The sequence below is a fragment of the Haliotis cracherodii genome, unplaced genomic scaffold (assembly GCF_022045235.1).
Source record: "Haliotis cracherodii isolate W230 unplaced genomic scaffold, xgHalCrac1.p SCAF_2, whole genome shotgun sequence".
Classification (NCBI taxonomy): Eukaryota; Metazoa; Mollusca; class Gastropoda; order Lepetellida; family Haliotidae; genus Haliotis; species Haliotis cracherodii.
This window is the reverse complement of record NW_027266275.1, coordinates 12,851,997-12,878,475: the sequence shown is the minus strand read 5'-3', so window position 1 is coordinate 12,878,475 and position 26,479 is coordinate 12,851,997. Positions and strand designations below refer to the sequence as shown.

At 36.9% G+C, this 26,479-nt stretch overlaps 1 protein-coding gene across 2 annotated transcripts in view; it reads left to right on the top strand.

Moving 5' to 3' along the window:
* LOC139469812 (calcium-dependent protein kinase C-like) overlaps positions 1-25,809 on the top strand; it is a 158,355-nt gene extending 132,546 nt beyond the window's left edge. The window contains exon 16 of one of the 2 annotated variants that reach the window (XM_071252109.1): positions 15,270-25,809. In XM_071252109.1, the coding sequence (XP_071108210.1) occupies positions 15,270-15,422 (153 nt within the window). In that variant the 3' untranslated portion in view covers positions 15,423-25,809. Of the gene's footprint in view, positions 1-1,753; positions 3,161-15,269 lie in introns of those variants that run through there. The other variant, XM_071252110.1, reaches the window with a different exon arrangement.
* The last annotated feature ends 670 nt before the right edge of the window (positions 25,810-26,479 follow it).

Here is a 26,479-nt window from a genome sequence, read left to right as displayed (position 1 = left end):
CCCACCCCACACACCACGCTCCACCCCATCTCACAAACATTGGGTTGTTGATTGATATCAAAGGTTTATCCCTTACATTGTTGTAAAAGTATAAAGTTCATATAAAATTCTCACTGTCTTTTTAGTTAATCACTTAAAACAAAGTATTTTGCCCTTGAACCAATTTGCCCCTGAACCAATTTGCCCACCCTCTTCTTGTATAAATGACTGGATATATCCCCATAAAAAAAATTTACAATGATGTTTTGGTTTTGGTAAGTAAAAAGTACTGTGACAAGTGTGTGACACATGTGTGACACATGATAAGGTCAATTCAGAATTTGAGCAAACAAAAACATTTTCCGTGTCAGATTTTCACGTAGTATTCTCTTAGTATCCTAAGATGTTCTGCAGTTCAGACAAATATTATGTTCAGATGAAATCTACTTATATTCAGCCGGCATATCATGCATATCGTGAGTTTTCACATTTAAATTAGGAAATCCCTGTATTGGGGTAGAAATATTGATTCTATAAAGCAATTACAGATTGTAGAATCTTGCTCGGTTTGAAGATTGGTAAGTTTTTTGGTAGCTTTTTTCTTGCAAGATGTTTTTAAAATGTAATGTTAAAACACTATTGCAGTATGAAGTGTGAATAAAAATATCAATAAATCATCATGTCTGATAGCAGAACATCTCAGAATGATTGTGTTTCTGTACTCTGTCTTATCTCTCCTAGTGCTTTTTGATGTTGTGGTGTTGACCTCTGTGTGTCATCTTCCCGAGGCAAAAGAGTTAACTGACTTTAAAGGTCCAGTTTCCTCCCTTGCCGAACTAGGCTGGAATACCTGGGCTCAATCATAGTGCCCCCAGTGGCTATAACAAGTTATGTCTGTTCTATGCCTCTCTTATGGACCAATCAGATTCCAACTCTTGTATCACTTCCATTTGCTTCAAACAAAATCGCGGCGCCCAGTGAAGATGATCTGATCGATAATCAAAATCTATATTGTGATAAAATGGGTCTTACATCGCGAAGTGCATCAAATCACGTGAGCACCTTCATTAAAAACAAGAAAAGATTTGGAAAATATCTCTTTGACAACCAGTTGGCGGTGCACATGCTTTACAAATCCTGCAATGGACCGAAACATGCATTACAGTTTACGAACCAGATTTCGATTTCGTTGCATGATTTTGATTAGACTATGCATAGACTCGTTAGTCCAGCCAAATTGTAACTCCATAATACCAGCCTTGTTCAGCAAGGGTGGAAACTGGACTTTCATAGTCAGTTAACTCTCATGGCTCGAGAAAATGTCTGTGTGTTTGTAGCACATCTTTCCTAGGTAGCTCGAGGACCAGGTGGCCAAGAATTGTCTCCCTTTAGCTATAACACGACAAAGTCACACTTTTGGCAGAATAACTTTTTGTTTTCAAAATATTTTCTGAAATTTTATGTTGAATTTGAAATTGTTTTCTAGAAGGCAAGGTTAAAAATTTCATTTCTCTCTTGAAGCTGTTTGGTAATTTGTTTCATAGATTTTAATATAATATTTTTTTAGTTTCAATAATTTAAATATGTAAATGTTTCCCATGATGTTATGGAGGACAATTGATTGACCTGATAATTTTCACAAATTGAGTTGACAAATTAACAATGCACATGCCACTATTATTTGGGGTAGATTTCCCCTTTGTGGACATATATGTTGTAGACGTCACTTTGTTTATAGATATTTTATGTTTTTTCTTTCACTTCCCACTTCCAGAATGATCCAAAGAAGGCTGAGAACTTTGACAAGTTATTCACGCGAATCCCCGTGAAACTGACGCCAATCGACAGTCTGATCATCATGAATATAGACGATGATGCATTCAGAAATTTCTCCTACGTCAATCCTTACTTTAATCTGCAGACATGAGCTGTTGTATGTACGGTGTTGTCAATTGTGTGCAAAACGCATCCAGAACTGAATGAACTGTGATCTGAATCAGAAGCCCTTTTAACATTTGTGATTCATTGTGAAATCTACATCAATACATTTCAACATGATTGATTTCATTTCTGTTTTGACAAAATGGGATTGGTTGGAAAAAATATGCATATGTTCACAGTGTTTTTTTCTGTGGGGGGGTGGAAGAAGAACATTTTACATTATATGTTTTTTAAAGTTGTGACTTTTACAAAGAAATTAACATTTTCTTATCTTCCAAACATGTCCATCACATGCTGAGCCTTGTTGGTTAAGGCTCCACCTGTTGAGAGAAATGTGGCAGCCATATTTTTATACCCTTTTTTACCCATCAAGTGTTTAATTGTACAAGATGCTTGTTTAGCATAGGTATGTTTTGAAAATTGTTCCTATCAGTTTTTAACAGTTTTGCACTCAAATGAATGTTTTTAGTTAATTTATATATTTCTTTGACTACCATGATTCAGTTTGGTGTTGAACATAACATTACACAGCTCCGCAATTTACAAAGCTTGTCCCATTCTTGTCAATCATTCAGCATGATTTTTATACCATTTTGACAATATCTGGATACTACACATTTGCCGAGGATCACACCTTTGAAGATGACTGATTTGGTCCTCAGCAAATGTTGAGTGGTATATAAGCTCACAGTTTTGAAAAATAAATACTTTTTTTTAAATGGATAGCAATCCTGCATGAGATTAAATAAAAAGGCAATATTACTTTTGAATACAAAATGTGACAGGCTTTCTGTTTGTTCTTTGACTTAAAAGCTAGGCCTCTTTTCAGAAACAAGCTTTTAAGACAGAGCTAATGTTTGATTAGTTTCCTGCTGCAGTTGCATCCCTGAGTATTTGTGCTTAACATAAAACAGAATATGCCATTCATAGAAGAGCTTATCACAGATTTGTGTCTATTCAAGTTCTGTTTCAATTTGTTAATGTTTCTTTAAAAGACAGGGCTGTTGTTCTAGGTTGGCATCATCTGTTGAATGTTCCTGGTTCTGTTTCCATTCCCTCCAGTTGCTTGTTGAGAGAGTGACCATTTGCCTGTTTTGTTTGCTCTTGATTTGTATTTACATTTCCTTTTTCTCTACCTGTTTGTCTCTTTTTTCTCCTCTGTAGGGTTTTCATGGCACGGTTAGTAGTTTTATTTTGTTAAATGGCAAGAAATGGAAAGGAGTATGGAAAAAAAAATCATTTATTTATCTGATATTTTTTATATTTGACATTAAACAAGATATTATTTTTAAAATTACCTTTTATGTTCGCAACATTTTAATATTTTTATATACTTTTTTCTTATAATTGTTTTAATTTTTTTTAATTAATCCCATCCTTCTCCTTTCCATTATGGATGTTATTGGCTATGTGGTGTTGTTAGTGACGCAACAAGTATTTACTGAATGCATCATGGTCCTACCGAAATAAATACCCTAAGTCGCTAATTTTATAATGGCGTGATTATTAACAATGTCCTACTTATGATTGAATGCTCCACAATTTCACTAACTGCATGGTACAGCATACAACGCTTTGTATTAAATGATACAGATGGTGTTTATATTGAACTAGTCACAATATGTGTTGTTCCTCATCACTGGCAAACTTGTTGGTGTCAAACAGTGCTCATTGATGCTCAAATAACTTATCTCTCAGTCAAAAAGGGATGTCATACCAAGTATATAACTTTTATCTTTTAGTCAAAAAGGGATGTCATACCCAGTATATAACTTTTATCTCTTAGTCAAAAAGTGGGATGTCATACCAAGTATATAACTTTATATCTCAGTCAAAAAGGGATGTCATACCCAGCATATAACTTTTATCTTTTAGTCAAAAAGTGGGATGTCATACCCAGTATATAACTTTTATCTCTTAGTTAAAAGTGGGATGTCATACCAAGGATATAACATTATCTCTTAGTCAAAAGTGGGATGTCATACCAAGGATATAACTTTTATCTCTTAGTCAAAAATGGGATGTCATACCCAGTATATAACTTTTATCTCTTAGTCAAAAATGGGATGTCATACCCAGTATATAACTTTTATCTCTTAGTCAAAATGGGATGTCATACCCAGTATTCAACTTTTATCTCTTAGTCAAAAGTGGGATGTCATACCCAGTATATAACTTTTATCTCTTACTCAAAAGTGGGATGTCATACCCAGTATATAACTTATCTTTTAGTCAAAAATGGGATGTCATACCCAGTATATAACTTTTGTCTCTTACTCAAAAGTGGGATGTCATACCTAGTATATAACTTTATCTCTTAGTCAAAAGTGGGATGTCATACCAAGTAAATAACTTTATTTCAGTCAAAAGTGGGATGTCATAGCAAGTATATAACTATATATCTTAGTCAAAAATGGGATGTCATACCCAGTATATAACTTTATTTCAGTCAAAAATGGGATGTCATACCAAGTAAATAACTTTATCACTTAGTCGAAAGTGGGATGTCATACCTAGTATATAATTTTATCTCTTAGTCAAAAGTGTGATGTCATACCAAGTAAATAACTTTATCTCTTAGTCAAAAGTGGGATGTCATACCCAGTATATATAGAATACTAAACGAGCTCCGGTATAATACCAATTTTATGAAACAAGTGAATAGTTGTCAGATACCACAACTATTCACGAGTTTCATAAAATTTGTTTTACACGGGAGCGAGTTTAGTATTTTATTTATTACTTGCCATTTATAAAGTTTTTGGAATTATACTCTTGAGTGTGAATAGGCTGACACCTACATGACCCACGGCATAATCCAATTGAGTTCAACATAATAATTCTTCAAACACGTCAAAAGTTGAAAGGTATGAATTTAATACCATACAACGGTCTACCTTCAGAATTCAGGCGTCTGTTCCACAAAACTATCATAGCGCTAAGGTTATCGCAACTCACATACAATAACTTAGACCAACGACTGTCGTTGGGCTACAGTACGATGCTTTGTGGAACGTCGCCTTGCACCTCAAAGTTTACAATCACGTCACAGTACCTGATGACGTAATTTGTGGAATTTTGTTGCAAGATCAATTGGCGAAACAATGCCATGTGACGTCAGCCTAGCAACAAGGTTGCTGGGGTCATCGAGTGTGCATAAGCTCCTCTCAGTGATCTATCATCTCCACCCGCAATGTCTTTGAATAAGCAAGGGATGTCAAGAGCTTTCAATATTTGTTCGTAAAACGTGTTCCTAGAGTACATAAGCACGCGTTTTGGTATTACACAATGTGTAATAAAGCTGTATGTTTATTAAACGGGTGATCTCTTCACGGGCAATTAATAAATAACTTTATCTCATCAATCAAAAGCCGGATGTTGATGTCGTAACCAGTATATGACTGTTTAACTAATCATGTCCTTGTTGTGACATTAAAATATATGTAAATATGTGTTATGTAAAGGGTACATGTTCTAACACAATATAATCCTTTGTATGTACACAAGACTGTGACAAGACAGGATAATCAAAAAGTACTAGAATTTGTACTTACTAAGAAAATGTTATCCCAAATATAACCTTTGTCACATGATAATCACTGGTAGTTTTGACATGCTAATCACTTAGTGTAGTGATAGTGCTTTGTAAACATGTAGTTAGTGAATGATATATTACATGACAGGAAAGAAGACAAGAACATATTTTACAGGGTGTGGGTGTTCTATGCTTATGATTCCCCGTGGTATCTTAGGGTTATAGTTCTATCTTTGTAGTTTACATTTTTCAATCTTTAATATATTACCCTTTGATCCTCTTTACTGTCTTAGCAAATCCTGAAGGCAAGCTATTTATATCATAGAATGCTCTTAAATAACTCGGTGAACAATATTTCTACTTGAAAAGGGTCAAGCACTTTGAATTTACAAGTGCTGACTGTGTGGTGAGTTTGATAATGGAGATAATCCATCTTCCCTAGGCAAGGGTGTTAACTGACTGTAAAAGTCCAGTTTCCACCCTTGCCGAACTAGGCTGGAATTTCTGGACTCGGTCGTAGTGCCACCAGTGGCTGTTACGAGTTATGCCCCTTTTATCCCCCTCCTATCAGATTCCACCAACTGCATTGTTTTCAAACAAAATGGCGGCGCCCAGTCAAGACATTCTGATCGATGATCAAGATCTATATTGTTAAAAAAAGGATCTTACCTCGTGAAGTGCATCAAATCACATGAGCACCTTGATTAAAAACATGAAAAGATCTGTCAATGACCAGTTGATGGTTCACATCCTTTGGAAATTCTGCAGTGGACCAAAATCTGCAGTTGAAATCCATGTTGTTTGCGAACCAGATGTCAATTTCGTTACGCTGTTTTGATTGGATTATGCATACACTCGTTTGTTCAGCGAAAATATAACTCCATAATACCAGCCTAGTTCAGCAAGGGTGGAACCTGGACTTGTACAGTAAGTTAACTCCCTTGCCTCATTGAAAATGGAGATAATGTAGCTACTCATACAGCTTTAGAATCTTCATAGTCATGTCTGTATTTCTTCGTCAAAACAATAGTGCTGTGGATTTATGAACATCATAAACTAGCACTCAAATATATTTATTTGGTCTTTATCAAGGTACCTATGGTGGTTCCACAAGACATGTAGGTTGAAATGTGATGATGCCTCTTAGTAATCAGTGTGCCTTCATGAGAGGTCAGTGCTACAAATTAAAAAGTCCAAAATATGATTGTAGATTTGAAACATTTGATATGATAAAGGGAGACCACTCTGTAAGAGAGGAAAAGCTTTAGGATACCCATGGATAATATGTAGAGAATGTTGTCTGATATCCTCTAGGTACTTGACTGTGACCTTTCTTAGGTTAGAATACTTACCTGCTGAAGTTAGCATACAGAGCTGAAGTACAAAAATGATAGACAATACATCCAAATCCAACTCCCAACCATTTTGGAAGACTTTGATGAATCTGTGTCATTTTGAGAATAGCACATTGCCACATTCATTGATTTGACATTATGAGAAAAGTTTGTGAGAGGTGAACTCTGATGTATTCGACTCTTCGAAAAAACTTGCAAAGGTTAAAAAAACTGCCTGAAAATCAGACTGGTGAAATACAAAATCCAACTTTGTGTCACTGACATGAATCATGCACAGACAGTTTTTAGTGAAAACTTGAGATCTTGGAAGAACGGAGCATGGTCAGATTTTCAACAATAATTATGAAAATAAGTATGGCAAAAAAACGTAATTTATAGTTAATGCTTAACACATCAAGTCAGTCATTCATAAAATGAAACAAATGAGCTGCCATTTAATTGATAAGATTTTTTAAAGTGTAAATCTTTGTAAAATCCGATACTTGCTCTTTAATCTGTCATATCTGGCAAAAGTAAACAAAATATTTGTGTTGCATTATTAAAGATGATTGAAGATGAAATACAAGCACATTTGATTCCCAAAATTACTTCTTGCACAGACTTGTTAGTGGTAGTGTTTGCATTGCATCATGTTTGTGATGTTGAGAAAAGAATACTTATCTTTGTCCATTATATCTATGTCAATGGATACTTATTTTGTTTTTTCATTTGTTTGATGCATGATATCTTTGCAAAATGATATCTTGTCGGGACAGAAATTAAATAATGCAATTTAGAACGCTGCATTTTTTTAATACATTCTGATCTATATGACTATAAATTCAATGATATGAAGGGAATTGACATGTTTTTATCAGTATAGGCTCTTTGAATATTTAATGACTATTTGTTGATGTTCCAATATTGCCAGATTGACGATATATACGTAATTCTGAAATGGAACCACAGAATGAGCAGCTATCCTAATGATGCTTCTGCTCTTTTGAGAGAAAAGTACATTAAGTCGTTTAATGTAGAAACTTGTTCCCATGATGTAAGACAGATCGTTACACAGCTTTAAATATTTCCCTATTATCGGACCACGTTGTAGCCTCATATTCCCATCTTTGCCTAGGCATCCAAGAGTTACCTCCCTTGAAGTTCTTGTCACATTTATGGGTGCTTCAATGATTAGGTGTCGTTGGCCTTGTCAATGTATGTAACACTAACATGACAAGTTTGTTTCTGAGGAAATGACAAGACATGTCATTGAAATGTCTCTGTATGAGCATTTGTGCTCAATTTCAAATACTATGCAAAGTTTCAATGAGAGAGGAAACTCATTGTACATAATACAACCTTTGTAGACAGAAATATATCAAACAGGATGTATCTGTTCATCAAGATGCATTTTTATGTGATTGTTTTAGGGAACTCAGTACAAAAGTACCTTTAATATATTACCATGAAAGTGACAGTCATGATAAAAACACTATAATTATAAACATGGATTTTGTGTCTCCGGGTGTTTCCTCCCTGTTCTTGATGACTGTGTATCTTCTTCCGTCAATGTCATCCTTTAAGCCAGTTTCAGGAAGTCAAGAAGGAACTGAGTTTGTTGTGGTGTTATCAGTATTTTATGCTCGATTAACCATGCCAGAGCTAAACAATGTTGGTATAACATTGAGTATATGGGCTGGAGCTTCAATAGCCAGCCAAATCAATAGGCATGCTGTGATAATCTGTACCAGACGGGATAAGTTGTTATGTAGGTGTAGATCGGCGTATATTAACACGTACCACTCTTGGTTCAGGAGGGTTGAAGAGGGCAGGTTTACTACCAATCACATTTTCTATGGCTTGTTCAGCCACTATATTCCTTACCCCTGCAGGGTCTAAAACCATGCAGACGTTTGCCCACACTTACTGTCCTCTGCTTGAAGCCTGCTCTTACCCCATGCTTTTACTGACGTTCTTTGCCAATCACTCTTGGTGACTTGCTAATGACGAGTTCGTTGGATTAACTGGAGCGTGTAATGTTATATCTTGTTTGGTTGCATGTTTCCAAGTTGCTGAAAATTAAAGAAAATCTGAACTTTTGTACCTTGCATAATCACATATTTGTTAGTACTGATTACGCGTGAATGTTTTGTGTTAAGATATACTTACATCTCCAATATTGCATAATCTAAGTTTATTATAAATGTAAATATGTAACTTGTTCAAGTCTATGCAATTTTTGCTCTGATTATGATCCATATTACAACCCAGTGTGTCAAAACTATTTAAATGTTATTGGTTGAGTATTCGTATAAGACACATTTGTGTGGAGTATATTATTATAACCACACATCCTGGCCAGTAGACATCAGTGTCCTACTCTCAGATCTTACTCATTTGTGAAATATTGATTCTTATATTTCCCATCTCCAATATGTGCACAAGTGGCAGCATATTTCTTAGTGTCCACCTTGATTATAGAGAAACTATAGACCCAAACGTCTCTAATGTACATAATGTCATTATTTTATTAAATTTAAAAAGTTTAGTAATTGCCTCAATATATCTATCTGCTAATCCATATTAATTTTCAACTGTTTCTCGTTTTAATTGTCTTCGTGATCATGATTAAATTTGATAACAAGAAACTTGCATAATTAGTGAATTGCAGACACTGACTTAAACTCCACATTTATTCTGTGAGGGCGGATGTGATATTTGTCCATAGTCACAATGTGTTTGTCCCAGATTACATACAAATCTGTTTGTTGCTCATATGTTGGTACTCATCTTGTTCGATATATATGAATGTCCTGCCCAAATCTCTCTTTTAAGCAAACAAAATCAGTTCGTTTCTCAACTATGGTGTGGCTCACTTAATATGCTCAGGGGCGGTGGGGTAGCCTTGTTGTTAAAGTGTTCGCTTGTCATGATGAAATTTTAGAGTCCCTGATGTCATGACTTAGTTTTATGTACCAAATAAATCTTGATTTTTATTATGTCAGTATTTACACAGACCCACGTGATATGATGGAGAGGTTTGTAATATCGACTGATCCTTGGCCCCCATAGCGCTAAGATGATTGTAACTCCCATGTTTTAACATGAATTTATGACAGTCATAGTGCTAAGATGATTGTAACTCCCATACTTTGACATGAGCTTACGACAGTCGTAGTGCTAAGGTGATTCTAACTCCCATACTTTGACATGAACATACAACAGTCGTAGTGCTAAGATGATTCTAACTCCCATACTTTGACATGAACTTACGACAGTCGTAGTGCTAAGATGATCGTAACTCCCATACTTTAACATGAACTTACAACAATCGCATCACTGTTGATAAGGGCCCAAATCTTGACTTTGTTTGAAAGAGAGGTTTGTTGCATGATCTGTTGATATCTGATTTATTGATAAACCTCTGGCATAGAACGTGATAACGTCACCAGTCCTGATACAGAATTCCCTCATCGAGAAATCCAAACAATGCACAATAAATGCAGACAAGATGAGGTATTTCATCCAACTGAATGATTTAGTGAGTATTACATCACATATTAACTAAGTGTATTCCTATTGCCCCCTTTCACTGATATCCCTGCAACCACTGTATTGCTTAACTGTGAATTTTGAATCAATATGATTGGTCTGTGACCCCTAAAGATCTGGGGTAGAATAGGTCTTCAGCAACCGATGCTTGCCGTAAGAGGCGACTATGCTTGTCGTAAGAGGCGACTAATGGGATCGGGAGGTCAGACTCGCTGACTTGGTTTATGCATGTCATCGTATCCCAATTACGTGGATTGATGCTCATGATATCAATTACTGGATTGTTTGGTCCAGACTCGATTATTTACAGACCGCCATCATATAGCTGGAATGTTGGAGTGTGGCGTTATACAACAAACCAACCAACCAACCAACCTTGCATGCAATTAAACATAACCTTGCAGATGAACTTAGACTTTCTGAGAACATTTGTAAATATATAATGTCAACGCCAGAGAATAACTTTGATTATCCGCAGAAACAGGCTCCATTGGGTGAAAAGGCAAAATAGCAGCGAAAATTTTATGGATTGGTCACTGAAAATGAGTGATGACACCAGGTATTCACGAAATGGGCAAGCATGTCCTGCCCTATCAGTAGCGTAAGCATTTCTTATGGAAAGTTTAGTTTAGGGTGAAAAAGTTGAACTGGACATGACCTGGGTGACCATGGGCAGATGTACTCTCAGATATTTCTTGTACTTTAGGATGTAAGGTGCTGTTGGGTACAGCCCACTCTAGGATGTCCGCTGGTCTGTAATGAGGGTGTTTAACTTTTTTTTATGTTAGATTTTTCTGAACTCTTTGTTATGTATTGTAACTGTCCAAACGTCTGAACAAGGGGTTGGTGTCACTTGTTAGTTGCTGCTCCAGAGTTTACTGAGGAGGTATTTAGGGACATCATTTTGGCCCGTACCAGGTTTGCATTTTAGTATAATTAATGGTATGTAACTTTTTAACATATTAATAAAACATAAGTTTGTTAAAAAATCTAAAACATGTTACTGTGCAGTGATAAGATTGGTAAATATGTGCGCATTTACATATTTCCATCAGCTGTACAGCAATATTCCGTTGATGATGTCATACAGTGCTATTAGGATTAGCTTGGTAGTATTGTGGCAATAGTGGTTTCAGGGTATTATGTGAGAAAGGTGGATGTAGACATGTCGGTATTAATGACCCTTGCAGTACTGGTGATATGTGTTTCTGATTATGTAACAGAGTGTATGTTCTTTGAAAGCCGATATGTCTCAAGCCGGGGTACCCATCCTGTGGTACCCATCCTGTGGTACCCTTTCTCCGTACCCATCCTCTGGTAACAAACCTCTGGTACAACAGCGCTGGTACTCATCATCGGGTACAGCAATGGTCATGGGAGCAAAACATGCACATATTGTTTTGCTTTGGTTTCAATTGTTAAGCTGTGAATGACACTAATGATAGTTTTATACAAGAATCATCTCTCTGATGCCATTAGGGGCGGTCAGGTAGCCTAGTGGTTAAAGCGTTCGCTCGTCACGCCGAAGACCCGGGTTCGATTCCCGACATGGGTACAATGTGTGAAGCCCATTTCTGGTGTTCCCCGCCGTGATATTGCTGGAATATTGCTAAACATGGCCTAAAACCATACTCACTCACTCTGATGCCATTATGCACTGGGCAGTTGGGTAGCCCAGTGGTTAAAGCGTTCGCTTGTCACGCCGAAAACCCGGGTTGAATTCCCTACATGGGTTCTATGTATTGCCCTATATCTTGTGTCCCCGCCGTGATATAGCTGGAATATTGCTAAAAGCGGTGTAAAGCCATACTCATTCACTCCCATTATAGACAGTATAGAAGCTGCATGTCAGAAGACTGCTCAATGACTGACCAACCCAGAGGTGATTGTGTTCGGTGGTAGGGTACCCAGCCAGGCCTTCTTGTTGATTCCACATCAGTGTGCTTGTCTAATGTTCCTTTTCATTGTTTTCTTGTAATCCTTTTTTATGAAACAACTTTTTTGTACATGAAATTTATGTTCATTAAAGAAGCCATTTTTGTTACAAATTATGTTACATCTGTTTTCATTGTTTTGACAGATCTTACAATAGTTCCTCATAGATTCAATGTCTCATTGCACTCACTGAATCATATTGAATGGGATGACGGTATCTCTGTGTCAGAAAGGGCATTTTCAGTGGAACGAGGAAGCACGTTTTGGTCATCCAGTTCATCTGAACACAACTGATTCCTTGTATACCACTCGAAAGCAGTTAAAGAACGCAGATTTACTATAGTAATATGAAAGAATCATGCATTCTTTAATTTCTTTTGAGTAGTATATTTGCCGTTCTCAAGTTATCATGGGCTTGGACGGGTAACTCGGGTACCCGGGTCGGGTGGTTCCTGAGTAGGACCTGGGTACCCACAGGACTACCCCGACCTGTGGTTAGTCACGTGATATATATTGTTCGATGACAAAAATTATCTAAAACTCTATGGTTACACTATAAGTCACTGATATCCCATTTCTTTCTGACAATGCACCCATTCCTTCTGACTTTTATATGTTTGAATAAAGATAAAACTTCATTCATTAAACTTCAGTGTATGCATGAGCGGATCATCTTACACGTGTATCTAAATACATTTTGCCAGGGCTACGGTCAAACTTTTCCAAATTGGACAGTTTGTACCTATCTCTAAATATCTACAGCGGGTACCCGGGTAGGGTCGGGTAATAGGGTGGTGGGTACCCGGGTAGTTAATGTGGACCCGTCCCAGCCCTACTTGTCAGTACCATGCCTGTGTTCATGGATTTCATCTCTGTTCTATGTGTCTTTGACCTGGCTGATTTTCTCCCACATCATGAGCGGTGGGGTGGCCTAGTGGTTGAAGCTTTAGCCCATCATACCGAAGACCCAGGTTCGATTCTCCACATGGGTATAATGTGTGAAGCACATTTTTGTGTTCCATGGGGGTAATATTCCTGGAATAATGCTGACACCATACACTCTAACTCCTGCCATATCTGTATTGCTATGAAATCTCTGAAATACTGTTCATCTGTTTTTATACAGCCTTTATCCCCAGCCCTCTCTGTGGTCACAATAGTCATCAGGTACTGTGTGGGGTGGTCGGGTAGCTTAGTGGTTAAAGCGTTCGCTCGTCACGCCGAAAACCCGGGTTCAATTCCCGACATGGGTACAATGTGTGAAGCCCATTTCTGGTGTCCCCCACCGTGATATTGCTGGAATATTGCTAAAAGCGGCGTAAAACCATACTCACTCATTCAATGTTCATTCACCAGTTGCAGGCTTCAAGCTAGTTACACACCTTGTGGCCAATTCCAGAACCATATTGAGTGTTCTAAGGTACCATAAATAATAATAATAATAATAATATTTCAATTTATGATGCATCTGATTCCTGCATCAGTGTTAACTCAAATTTCATTCTCATCTCATCAACTCAAGCCATCTGCCTTTTTTGGTATTCTGCATTCAAAGAATGGGATGATTTCTTTTTGATACCTCATTGTATATGGAGAGAGATTTACCTATACGAAATTGATGATTATACAGTTTATGTATGAAGATATGTATATTTTGTTTTAAACAAGACTGGATGCTGTGTTAAATGTGTCTCTTGTCGTCTCTTGTCCCACATCCTGGGTTAACAATGCTGGAGGGTCTTCCAACACATGGAGGCACGGATGGCACAGTTGTCTAAGGTGCTGCAATTTGCTTTGCAGAGTTGCATCCCTTTGGCATACCAGAAAGTATGAGGGATTTGAATCCCGGTTTGGCCGATTATGTTTCTAAGTTTGTTAGCACAAACAATGTACCGGTACTCCTGGGTTTCACCAAAGTGGTAAATCTCTGAGACCTGCATCACTTCCTGCATTCCTCCCACATAAGCGACCCGTGAAGGTCTTGGGTAGAGTAGGTCTTCAGCAACCCATGCTTGCCGTAAAAGGTGACTATGCTTGTCGTAAAAGGCAACTAACGGGATCGGGTGGTCAGGCTCGCTGACTTGGTTGATGCATGTCATCGATCCCAATTGCGTGGATTAGATGTTCATGATGTCATTCACTAGATTGTCTGGTCCAGACTCGATTATTTACAGACCGCCATCATATAGCTGGAATATTGCTGAGTGCGACGTAAATCAACAAACCAACCAACCAACCCACATTAAGCTGACATGACATCATATTACTGGAATACTGTTCAAAGCAGTGTTAAACTCTATCATTCACTCACTCACTCATTGTTCAAAACATAACCCAAGAACACCAGGTGGGTTAGCAAGAAGTCATAGATGGTCAAACGCTGTATTTGTTCACATGCAAGATTGTGAGATAACATATTGATATGTCATAGATATGTCATGGTTCAAAGGTTGCTGGGTAGTAATATTCCCTGTAAAACTTAGGAAAGTGTCCTCTCCATGGTAATAAGTCTCTATATGTAACTCAACAAATGTCTTTGTCACCAGTTTTAAAACCAGGTAAGTACTTGTTAAAGAATTCATGGAAGGGCGGTGATTTATTTTGATATTGATGTTTTTAGAATAGACATCTACATCTTGAAACTGATACATTGTGGGCGGTGGTGTAGCCTAGTGGTTTAAATCATTTACTCGTTACGACGAAGACTCGGGTTCAATTCCTGACATAGGTACAATGTGTGAAGCACTTTTCTGGTGTCAACCGCTGTGATATTGCTGGAATATTGCTAAAAGTGGTGTAAAACCATACTCATTCACTGATACATTGTATTTCAATAATTTCCTTTGAATAGCTTTGAAGATATTCCATGCCCACAATTTGAACAGAACTGGTCTCAATTGAGTTAATTTACATAGGTTTCAGTTTGTCAGGACATGGAATATGTCTTTATTTCTGTAATCTGATGATCTAAGTTATGTCTGTTTCATTTTCAGAAAAGCCGTAAAGATGTCAGCAACTTTGATCGTGAATTTACATCCGAACCACCTAAATTGACGCCAACAGACAAGTTGTTTATCATGAACCTGGACCAGACAGAGTTTCAGGGCTTCTCATACGTCAACCCAGAGTTTGTGGTCAATGTGTAACTCTCCAGCACAAGAAACAGAAATATAGCTCTCTTCAACGGCCATATTGGAAAGAAAAACAAGATGGCTGCCATGGGTTTTGACTATTGAGAATGCTATGCCACGGTTCCCATTGTGGCTGTTCTTGCCGCTAATCACTAGTGGCTGGCACTTCTGGGAAGATGATTGGCAGATGTGAAATGAGTGTGACCAGATGCTGGCAAGTTGTGATTTCACTAAAACAGTTGTCAACTGTGGCTCATTGGATACCATCGCGTGACGAGTCATACTACGATAAAGGGACTATGTAGGATTGTTTATCAATGATAAGTTGCATACAGTGTACAATTATTTCAATCTGTTTAAGTATGACCTTTTGTGTATTCACTGGTGGCAAAACCTTTCTAGTGTTTTGACTGATTTACTTTCTGTGTATAGGTGCACATCCTTGAGTCTACTTGATAGATGTTTGGTTTACAGTTGTCTTGTACAGACAGTATATAAGTCACATGCAAATTATTCAGTATATGACTTTGATATTTCAAGGTTTAAGTATTTGTGATTTATATGTTTTCCATGTATTTCAGCCAAGTTACAAAAAAAACGTTCTTAACAAAATGTGTAACATATGTGATAACATGCACAAGAAATCTTGCCAAAATATATGTCTACATCAGATCACGTATGTTCCATTACTACTGATTAAGGTAAGCTGTACACTACCTGTCGATAACATAAGTGTATCATGTGATTGATTGGCAATAAAGGTAGGACAGCCGATTTATATTTAATCATTTAATAGGATGTCAATGTTATCACACCGCACAAATATTAAAATTTGCAGGTAATCATAAAGTTGCACCAAGTTACAAGGAGTATTGTTCAGATATCGGAGTCTACATGGTTCGAGAGTAGTCCAATCAATAACGTGAATCAAAAGCGACACAAAAATTATCATCATTCATAAGATAAAAGCAGAGCCCGTTGTATGTTACATTTTGGGCCTATAGGCTGTATATGGAACTTCATAATTATCATGTCTCCTTTTTCAAGTCAAGAGTGTAAGTAGACTATTTGCATTTTATTAAAGACAATCACTATGGACTTTTGAATCCCATTGGGTTCAGAAAGTAAGGAATCAAAAAGAAATTATGTGCAGAGGTTAAACAGTATTTCTATTACTTGTGAAAGAATGTAAGGTTACCTGGCATGATCCATGGGTTGATAGGAAACAAAGGGCTTCAGCATCAGTTTGGGACTACCCAGTTGGTGCAGCAGCAGCAGCATCTATCAGTGCAGCAGGAGCTGGTCATCTGGTCACCTGATCACCTGATCATCTGGTCACCTAGTCATCTGGTCACCTGATCATCTGGTTGCCTGATCATCTGGTCATCCGGTCACCTGATCATCTGGTCAACTGGTCATCTGATCATCTGGTCACCAGATCACCTGGTCACCCAGTCACCTGTTCACCAGATCACCTGATCATCTGATCACCTGGTCACCTGATCATCTGATGCTGCTTCCGCATGTCACATCTGCTGCATGCCTGAGGGAGACGATCACTTGTGTTTTATTGACAAAGTACTGATTTACTCAGTTGACCATATGTTGCAGAGTGAGGCACTTTCATATTTACTGACTTACTGATTAGGCCAGTTATATTTTTATCATTGGGATTGAGTTTGGCAATTTTATATTTACCATTGCGATTGAGCTAGGCAGTTAATTATTTACCATGGTGATTGACCTAGGCAATTTTATATTTACCATGGGGATTAAGTTAGGCAGTTTTATATTTACCATGGGGATTGAGTTAGGCAGTAAAATATTTACCATGGGGATTGAGTTAGGCAGTTTTATATTTATGAGGGATCTTGGCAAGGCAGTTTAATATATACAACTTCCTTTCTTCTTAGTCTGTTCATTCAAGGATATTGAAAACATCCTACATGTCGGTTTGTTATATACTTCATCAGTATTATGATTACAAGATCTGTCAACAGATAAATAATATCCTATGATGATCAATTTGCTTGTTGACTTGTATTACTGATATCTTGTGCATGATAATTGCTGGTCCCTGTTTTCTATTTCAGTGACATTCATAGGCATGCCTTTTAGATTTCATTGTCATTATCGCTCCGTGTCATATATTTGACATGAAATCAGTGCATGAGAATCTTAATTATTATTGTGTAGTTTGAAGTGATTTGAGATGTTTATCCTGTTTTAAAGATGGTTTTCACTCTGGACCAGTCACTTGTCTCAGTTAGTCGCATATATCGTTATTCACAACTGAAATTGACCAAATGTGAGTCAACAACATGCATGCTTTTGTAGGGGGATAAGGAAATCAAATCAGCTGTTTGTATTATAACAGATTGATTTATTTGAAATGTCATAATCATATCCTATTTTAAGACGTTCATGTATTAATCTAAGGTAGAACTTATTTGCCAGTTTTGTTTGGGTAAACTTTGCACTAGCAGTAGTTAAATTTGGTAAATACCAAGTATTTCTTTTAACAGCAGGATTCAAACATGTGTAATATTGACAAGTCACCTAGTATCAACACTTGCACCAACTCGTACCAATGTATGACACACGACTGTGATGGAAGTGGGGAACAAAGCCCTGAGTAAAATTGTTGAACACGTACAGGAATGTCGATCTCAGTAACCATTCTTCATTACTAGAGTTGTATTTTGATATGAGTTGTGTTGAGTTTAATTATGCTTTGAAGTGTTGGCACTGCTAGAGATAGAATAGTTTCACATGTCGGAGAGACAAGTAGTCTCGTGTATTTCCTTGCCTCACACTGAACTCATTTAAGGCTAAAACAATAATAGTCTTGGTTCTCAGGCTCCGCATGTATCATCATTAAGTCAGCCGAATGTTTCGTTTTTATTTTCATTTTCAACCCAAAAAAATTAAAATGTTTTAATATTTCGCATCTTGAACACACGACCCTGGTAGTGAAATTCTACAATACTTCAGAACAACATGATTTCACTGAAATTATTGTAAAAGAACTTTGGTTTTTATGCTTGCTTGAACAACAACAAAAAAACACCATCGCCCACCCGCCCACATTATTTTTAAAAGCCATTGCCTGAAAACCAATTCTTTTATTTATTTGAAGCCTAAGGTGTTATTGAATCAACCGTTGCATTTAATTGAAGAATACAAGACATGTGTGACACTTTGTGGTCAGTATTCTGTATCAAGTTTGAAATTTACAAAGCAAATGTGATTTCCTGTTGAATATGAACAATGTGTTTGTCGTAATATATTCTGAATTCAAGTTGAAATGAACAAGGAAAATTGGACTTCTGAACGATTGCATCAAAGAGCTTGTGATATTATTGAGGATTGATTACAAGCAACTCAATATTGATTTCAGTCTAGATAATATATATTGTTATTCACAATTAATGAGGAGTAGCAATGCCACTCGGTCATGTCATGTGACAGTAGTGTTTAACTTGTTACTCATTTCAAAAGGTGTCTATCTAAAGCGCTTTATGACATTTCAGTGACAGATTTGTTATGGAATTAAGTAAAGCATATTATAATTTTTTGTTCAGTTTATATTTTGTGCAATTTTGTTTATATTTACCTATGTTTTGTAGAGTATATTACATTATTGTGAGGTTGAATTCTCAAAATAGTTTGTTTATTTTAACAAAATCAAATGTTTCTTTTCAGGGACAACATTGTTGCTTGTTTGCTTAATCAAAAATATCTTAATTTAGCTTTGCTACAAGCTTAAGTATTTCCCAGTTCAAAGATACAAAATTAACGTGAAGGGGTATGCATGTACATGTATTATGAATCATACTGACATTTGGATATTTATGACTCACAATTTTATGATGTGAATAATCATGGAGAATAATCTCCAACTGAATGGTGTTTATGAGTGTTTATTATTGTTTATTATTGTTTATGGTATTTGTCTTTTCCCTATGCTAAGTTTGTTATTTTCATTTATAACATATCCCAAGGTGCATACAGTAATATTTTGTTACTTTACAATTACACGAATTTACTTGACAAAACTGAATAAGATCTTATGATTGTTTTCAATCAGAGATTTTACCAACTGTTAACATGTTGCCTATGGTATTGATGCGATGTACGTACTGTAGCTTATAGAAGTGGTAGTGCTTCACATTTTAAGCGTTTTTCTGTTATTTTGTCTTTGGTATGGGCATAAATCATATAGGTAGTTCAATTACTTGATTAAAGTACCCACACTTCTAATGGAGATTCAATAATGCCTAATTTGTTTGTATAATTATGCAGTTTTCAAAGACCAAATATTTCCAAGCCCCCCATGAGGTTGTGATTAGACATTGGCAGGTGTGGTAAGTTACTCAACCTGTGTTCACATTTAGCCTTGGTGTTTTTTAATTATGTGTATGGTACTTGTGACGATCAGGGTTGATCTGGAGAACTGGCTTGTCAAACTCCTCTACTTAAAATATCATCAGATAGATGTGCTTCATGTGCACGCATTCAGAATTTCTGTCATATGTGTTAATTCGCTCAAAGTTATGTTGTAAGAAATGTTTGGCAGTTTTGCCCAGTCTCCAAGAAGAGACAGGGGTTATTGCGTGATACACCTTTAACAGTTTCGACTCTTGAATATTTTTCAAACTTGACACAAGTTGTCATTTTATCTTGAACAACCTTGAAATTTATCACAAATAATTCTGCCTCTGTACATGATATTCAACTGCATAATCACATGACTAATTTTTATTGTAAAATTTCTTATTATGTTAAAGTTTCACTCAAAGCATGTTATGATTGTTAACTTGTTGATTTTTTGTTAAATTTTTCACCCTCAATCGCTCAAGCATTCTTCCATTCCACAACCAACCAGAGAAATAATCACTGGTCCACCTTAATCTCTCAAAGGTGCAAGATCAGAAATGCATTTTTTCTTAGACTGTTTATTGCAATTTCTGACAGAGAGTATGTCACACTCAGTTACAGGTATTTTAGTGACTGCCAAATATGTTCAATTTAATGCTCAAAGCATTCCTCAATCATTGCCTTAGCTCAGAGTAGTGATATTTGGTGACTCTTTTCCCCACTTTAAATAGGGTGGTCAGATAGCCTAGTGGTTAAAGCATTCACTCATCACGCCGAAGACCCGGGGATTGATTCCCAACATAGGTACAGTGTGTGAAGCCCATTTCTGGTGTCCCACGCCGTGATATTGGAATATTGCTAAAAGCGGCGTAAAACCATAATCACTCACTCACTCACTCACTCACTCACTCACTCACTCACTACATTTCAAATAAAGCTTAAAAAATGCAAACACTTCTAACTCTGTACCTTTAAGTATTGTCAAATGTAAAACATAAACTCAAACTCTCTGTACTCTGTACATTGTCTTGTCAATATAGCCAAGGCTTGAGTGAGTCATAATCAATTGATTTATGTTATTGATTATCTCTACTTGTTCAATGACTGGTTGTGTTACATTACAGATGTTTATTTGTAGCTCCCAGTCCTCACTGCCAAGTCTACTTTTATATACATAACCAAGAAGTCGGTTTTAGTTGCACTATATACAGATCAAGTTCATAATGGCGTGTATATTTTGCTTCTCGTCAGGTGCCCAGCAGCACTTGTTGATGTATTTTTTAAATAACATTTGTTTTTAGAATGGATCTTTAAGGAAATGGAAACCTCTAGAAAATGATAAACTACTCAAAAGAAGTTAAGGAACTCCCAATTATATCCTGTTACTGTAGTTTATCTGTCATGGCATGAAAGAATCAGGTGTCCTTTTACTTTTTTTGAGTAGTATATTTGATTTGTGGGAAGTAAGACAGCAAGCTTTGCTCAGTATGAGGTGTTGTTCTTGTGTGTAATCTCATTTTGGTCTTTGCTCTAATGACATTTCTAAATCTCCCAAATCTGATGTCGTATATTTCAAAATTTGATGAATGTCTGAAATCATCCACATGCAATTTTTCTGTTTCTTTCTCGATGTTCAATACACATTAATCAAAGAAGAATGTAAATTCATTAAGAAAAATCATCAAAGATTCAATGAATTCTTAAGTGTTTTCTTTTTAGGAATATTTGATTTCCTTGTGACATTTTTCTGGTTCAGAAGTATTTACACTATGTTGGGATTGGGATGTGCTTTGTGTTTGTTCGTTCATGGAAGTGGGTTAGTGGTTATGAGTGTCAGTTTCCTGATATATGCCTGTCTGTGTGTACAAGGAAGTGTTGATTTCTGATGTATAGACATGCTCTGTCACACCATCAGCTGTTGATGACCTTGAACACAATATCTCCCATCTCAGCTCGACCCCTCACTATGCAGCATTCGACTTCATCTTGGCAGAGTTGTGATCCAGATTGACATGATTGACAGATATGATTGACACATGTAACTGACCATGACGTAGGTGAATGACAAGATGACATTGACAACATCAGTGACAGGCTGACAGGAGGATAGTGCTGTGAAGATGTCATGTAGACTTGTTTTAGGTATAATTTTTTTACACAGAAAATGAAAACAGAAAAACAATAATAATAAATATGTACAAAATAAGAGCAGAAACTATAATTTACTAACATATGAGAAATTGTTTTTTTCTGAAATGCACCGGAATACCACATAGTGCTGTGGTTCAAGGGATGTTGATTTCACATGTTCACCGACACAGCAGTATAGCTCTCTGTTACTGTATGTTGCTATGGTTACCTGAGGTACTGGATAGGACATTTTCTGCATTTGCAATGGTAATCGGGTCTCACCTGTCAACACCACCTTACTACTGCCACGAGTGATAGCAGAATCTGGTCTGATGGGTAGTAACTTGATACTTAAGTGGAATTTAGTAATGAATTGAAGCTCCTCCGACTGGATAGAATGACATTTAGGATGAGGTAGAGATGAAGAAATGATGAAGAGTGTGATGCTGCGGCTGCAGTAAGGTGAAGGTTATGATGAAGGTTTGAAACATTTGGCAAAGATCTACTGCTGCTGTAGTAGGGAGCTGAATAAGCTGGAAAGAGGGGGATGCCATGTACACACGTTGTCATGGTTACTGTCCTCAACAGCTGACATGTTGCGATCTGATGCTGCTTAAAACTGCAATTATATCATGGACAAAGTCATGGACAGAAACTAGATATATACTGGACTGCAAAAGAAACATCGCTTCATGAAAATACTTCATTAAAGTTACCCAAGGAGGTTTCTCATTTTTGCGTTAGTTTGTATCCACATTTTATGTCGACAGATGAAAAGTGACACAAAGATGATTATAATGGGTATCATGATAATCACAATTCACTTGTGTTTCCTTGTGCCTTTTCTGATAATCGAAACCCCAATACGTGCATCGAACATTCTTGCATCGATACTAGCGCCATGCCAGGACTTGTGATACTGACTTACGTAAAAAATGGGATACCTCCGAAAAATGCATTGATATTTCAATGGGAAACTTTCATGAATTATTTTCATGAAGTGATGTTTCTTTTGAAGTTTAGTATATTATGAAATGCAACACCCTCGTCCCTTTAAAGATTTTGAAGTTTCTGGATTTTAATTTGTTTCAGATAATTTGTTTGGCTTAATATAATGTATATTTGTATCCATTTCATGTGATAATTTGAAATATGAAGTTGGATATGGATTTATGACCAGGACTGATATATTGCCAGCACGCAATTGACGACAGTGCTTACAGCAATATTATGATCGTGACAGAAACAGCTGTGTGTTTGTGTTTGTTTCGTACAAGAGTAACAGATGGACGTTTACGCCAGATTGTTGTCGGATCTCATAGTGGAGCTGGGCTGAGGACATATTGCATTCAGGTCAGCTGTAGCTGGAGATGACTGACATGAAATATACATGATATTGATTCATGTGGGTCGGGCAGAAACAGATTGATCCAACACTGCAGTACTGGCTCGGGTTGCAATGTACACCCGTGAATGATGGACCTTGGAATGATCACAGTGCACATGGGCATGCATCACTGTAGGGCTGGAGGTGGTTCACACAATGGGCAGTTTAATAGAGGCATTGTCTGCCAAAAATCAAACAAATTCAGCTTTTTTTCAGTATTTTGGCAAAGGAAAAAATAGCCCATATCATCAAATAACATTTTCATCATTTCAACACATGAATAAAAATATGCCTATTTCTGAAAAATGTTTTGGTAGGATATGAAATTTCATTCAATGACAGAAATGAACTCACATTTTTTTTTACAGTAAGGGAAAAGGCAAGAAGCATTAAGTTTGTGAAGTGATGAATACTTTTCACACAGCCCTGTGTTGATGTGGTATGTGATGGAAACTGGCGTTGGGATTATACAGCTTAAGCTGACACTGGGAGGAGTCTTTGAAATTCATGCTGTTCCGCTAGCCCGAGACTACTAAATTGTGCTGAGGTCAAGTTAGAATCCAGTGATGGTAGTCCTCACTGACTAGTAGCATTTGAGGGCTGTCCTCAATGTTTCAGTTTAGCTTCATATGGAAGGGAATAAAACTGACAGGAAATTAAGATGTTGTAAACATTTTTTTTCTTGACTACAACAAACTTGGAGAACTGGTGTATAAAGGCTTCAACTAGTCCTCTAGACTAGTCTCTACAAAAATCAATTTCTAGGGCTGGGGGAGATATTATAACCATGCAACATTTAAAAAAACAAACATGCATAATGAAAGTTATTACTAAAAATCTGTTTTATTTATGTTTTTTTCATATCACTATTTTACTAAAACCATTTGCATAATTTATTTTCTAATGTAATCTTGCCAGCTAGGTAACTATAGAATGGCATGGCTAAAGAATAGACCACTTTGATGACTGACAGATGATGAACGGATGATTGACAAGTGGAACATGATCATGAACTATTTGTGCCCATGACGTCTTCATGAATACTTGCATATAATCTGTATGCAACCTACAACATACAATGAAAGACTGTGTTCACCAAAACTGTCATCACAGTTATTTAATATACATAAACTTTTCAAAATTATTATTATATACCTTCAAAATCATTGTTTATCAAATATGAATATAACAACATAATATATACTTGTATATAAATGTCCTTATTTCATGAATTGTGATGTGAGAACCTATTGTGGCATTTTGTTCAGAAAGTCTTTTCTTTCTTTCTTTTTATCCTTTCCTTCTAACCATAGTGGCACCACAGATCCAATTCAGTGCACTCTTCCTTGTATATATGAACATTGTGAATCTCTGTGGAACATTGTGGCGAGGACCACCACCAATATGGATCCAGCCTTCTGTGCTCCTGGTTCAGAGGGACATTGTAGTGTTTTAGTGTCTTATATGCATCATATTGTTATATCTTATGCAGACTGACCGAAAAAGTGCATGCAGACCTGGGATATATTTAACATACCACTATTTACACCATCAAATTCATTTCATTCATATTTGGTTAAAAAATAGTTTGATATTTATTACATTTATCTGTGTAATCCAGGTTTTATGTTATAGGTAACTGAAGACATTTTTCGACATTTTGGAGTTACAGAGTTTCATTTTAAAAAATGTGTTTGGGACGTCTGAAATTAGAAAAAATATAATCCATTGTACAGGATGTTGTAATTATCTTACATTTTGATTTGGATTGGTAATATGATATAAGAAGAACATCAGGAACAAAATCAGCTTCAGTCATGTTATAATCCCTTGGATTATTTTTATTCCCAAAATGATCTTTACTGGCGGCGGTTTATGAAAAAACTCATTCTGATTTATTTGTTTCTGAATTTTCTATTTATAAGGTCAGATTTGTAAACGAGGCAAAAAAAATTGTATAACTTGATCATGTATGTCTTTGTTACTTTTTTGAATATTCTCACTGCATGGACTCAAATATGTCACTCAGTAAGAGCTCAGAATTTTCTTTTGATGGAATTACACTAAGTATTTAATGTATTAAGAGTATATGCATCGGTTGGTAAGTTTAATGTTAAGTTAGCTATGTATCATTTGTCAATAATCTCAACAGTATATAAGTCAAGCTGAAATGGGAATAATTTCTACATATGTATATGAATGTTAAAGTTGTTATGTTAGTCTATCCCAGATCTTCATGACTGGTGATGTATGTTGTGTGGTCCACATAGTGTCTGCGAGGGAGGGGTGTGCACACCTGGTGCAGGGGAGGGGGGGGGGAGTGCTATCAAGAGGTTTCTTTATATTACAGAGTTGATTTATTCCAGATTTCTACCTTACAGCGTTTCAGATGCTTTATTTCTTGGCATGGAGCTCCAGCTGTATACGACTAGACTACAATGCCATTCCTAGCATTTCACCTGCTAGACAAATGTTGTGTCTCCTCATATCGACTAAATAAATGGATTGCCTGTCCTATTTACACCTGTTGTTTGTTCTTTCTTCTTCCTCCCTGTGGGGATAACAGTGTTTGTGCTTTCTTCCTCCCTCCAGGGATATGGGGCTGTCCTTTCTTCCTCCCTCCAGCGATATGGGGGGTTGTTCTTTCTTCCTCCCTCCAGGTATATGGGGCTGTCCTTTCTTCCTCCCTCCAGGGGTATGGGGCTGTCCTTTCTTCCTCCCTCCAGGGATAAGGTTGTCCTTTCTTCCTCCCTCCAGGTATATGGGCTGTCCTTTCTTCCTCCCTCCAGGGATATGGGGCTGTCCTTTCTTCCTCCCTCCAGCGATATGGGGGTTGTTCTTTCTTCCTCCCTCCAGCGATATGGGGTTTGTCCTTTCTTCCTCCCTCCAGTGATATGGGGTTTGTCCTTTCTTCCTCCCTCCAGGGATATGGGGCTATCCTTTCTTCCTCCCTCCAGGGATATCAGAGCAGAATAGGCCTTGAGTACCTCATGTAGGAGCCCACAAATGAGGCTTGCTGTGTGTCATCATGTCATTGAAGTGTATAATTGCTCATGCTTTCAACCACTTGTTTGCCTGCTCGAGACTTACAGGATGTAGTGAAGAAGCTGAAATACTGCTGCTGACATAGTACCTGCATTTCTTCCAGATGAAGTTGTTTGTTTGCTGTTTAATG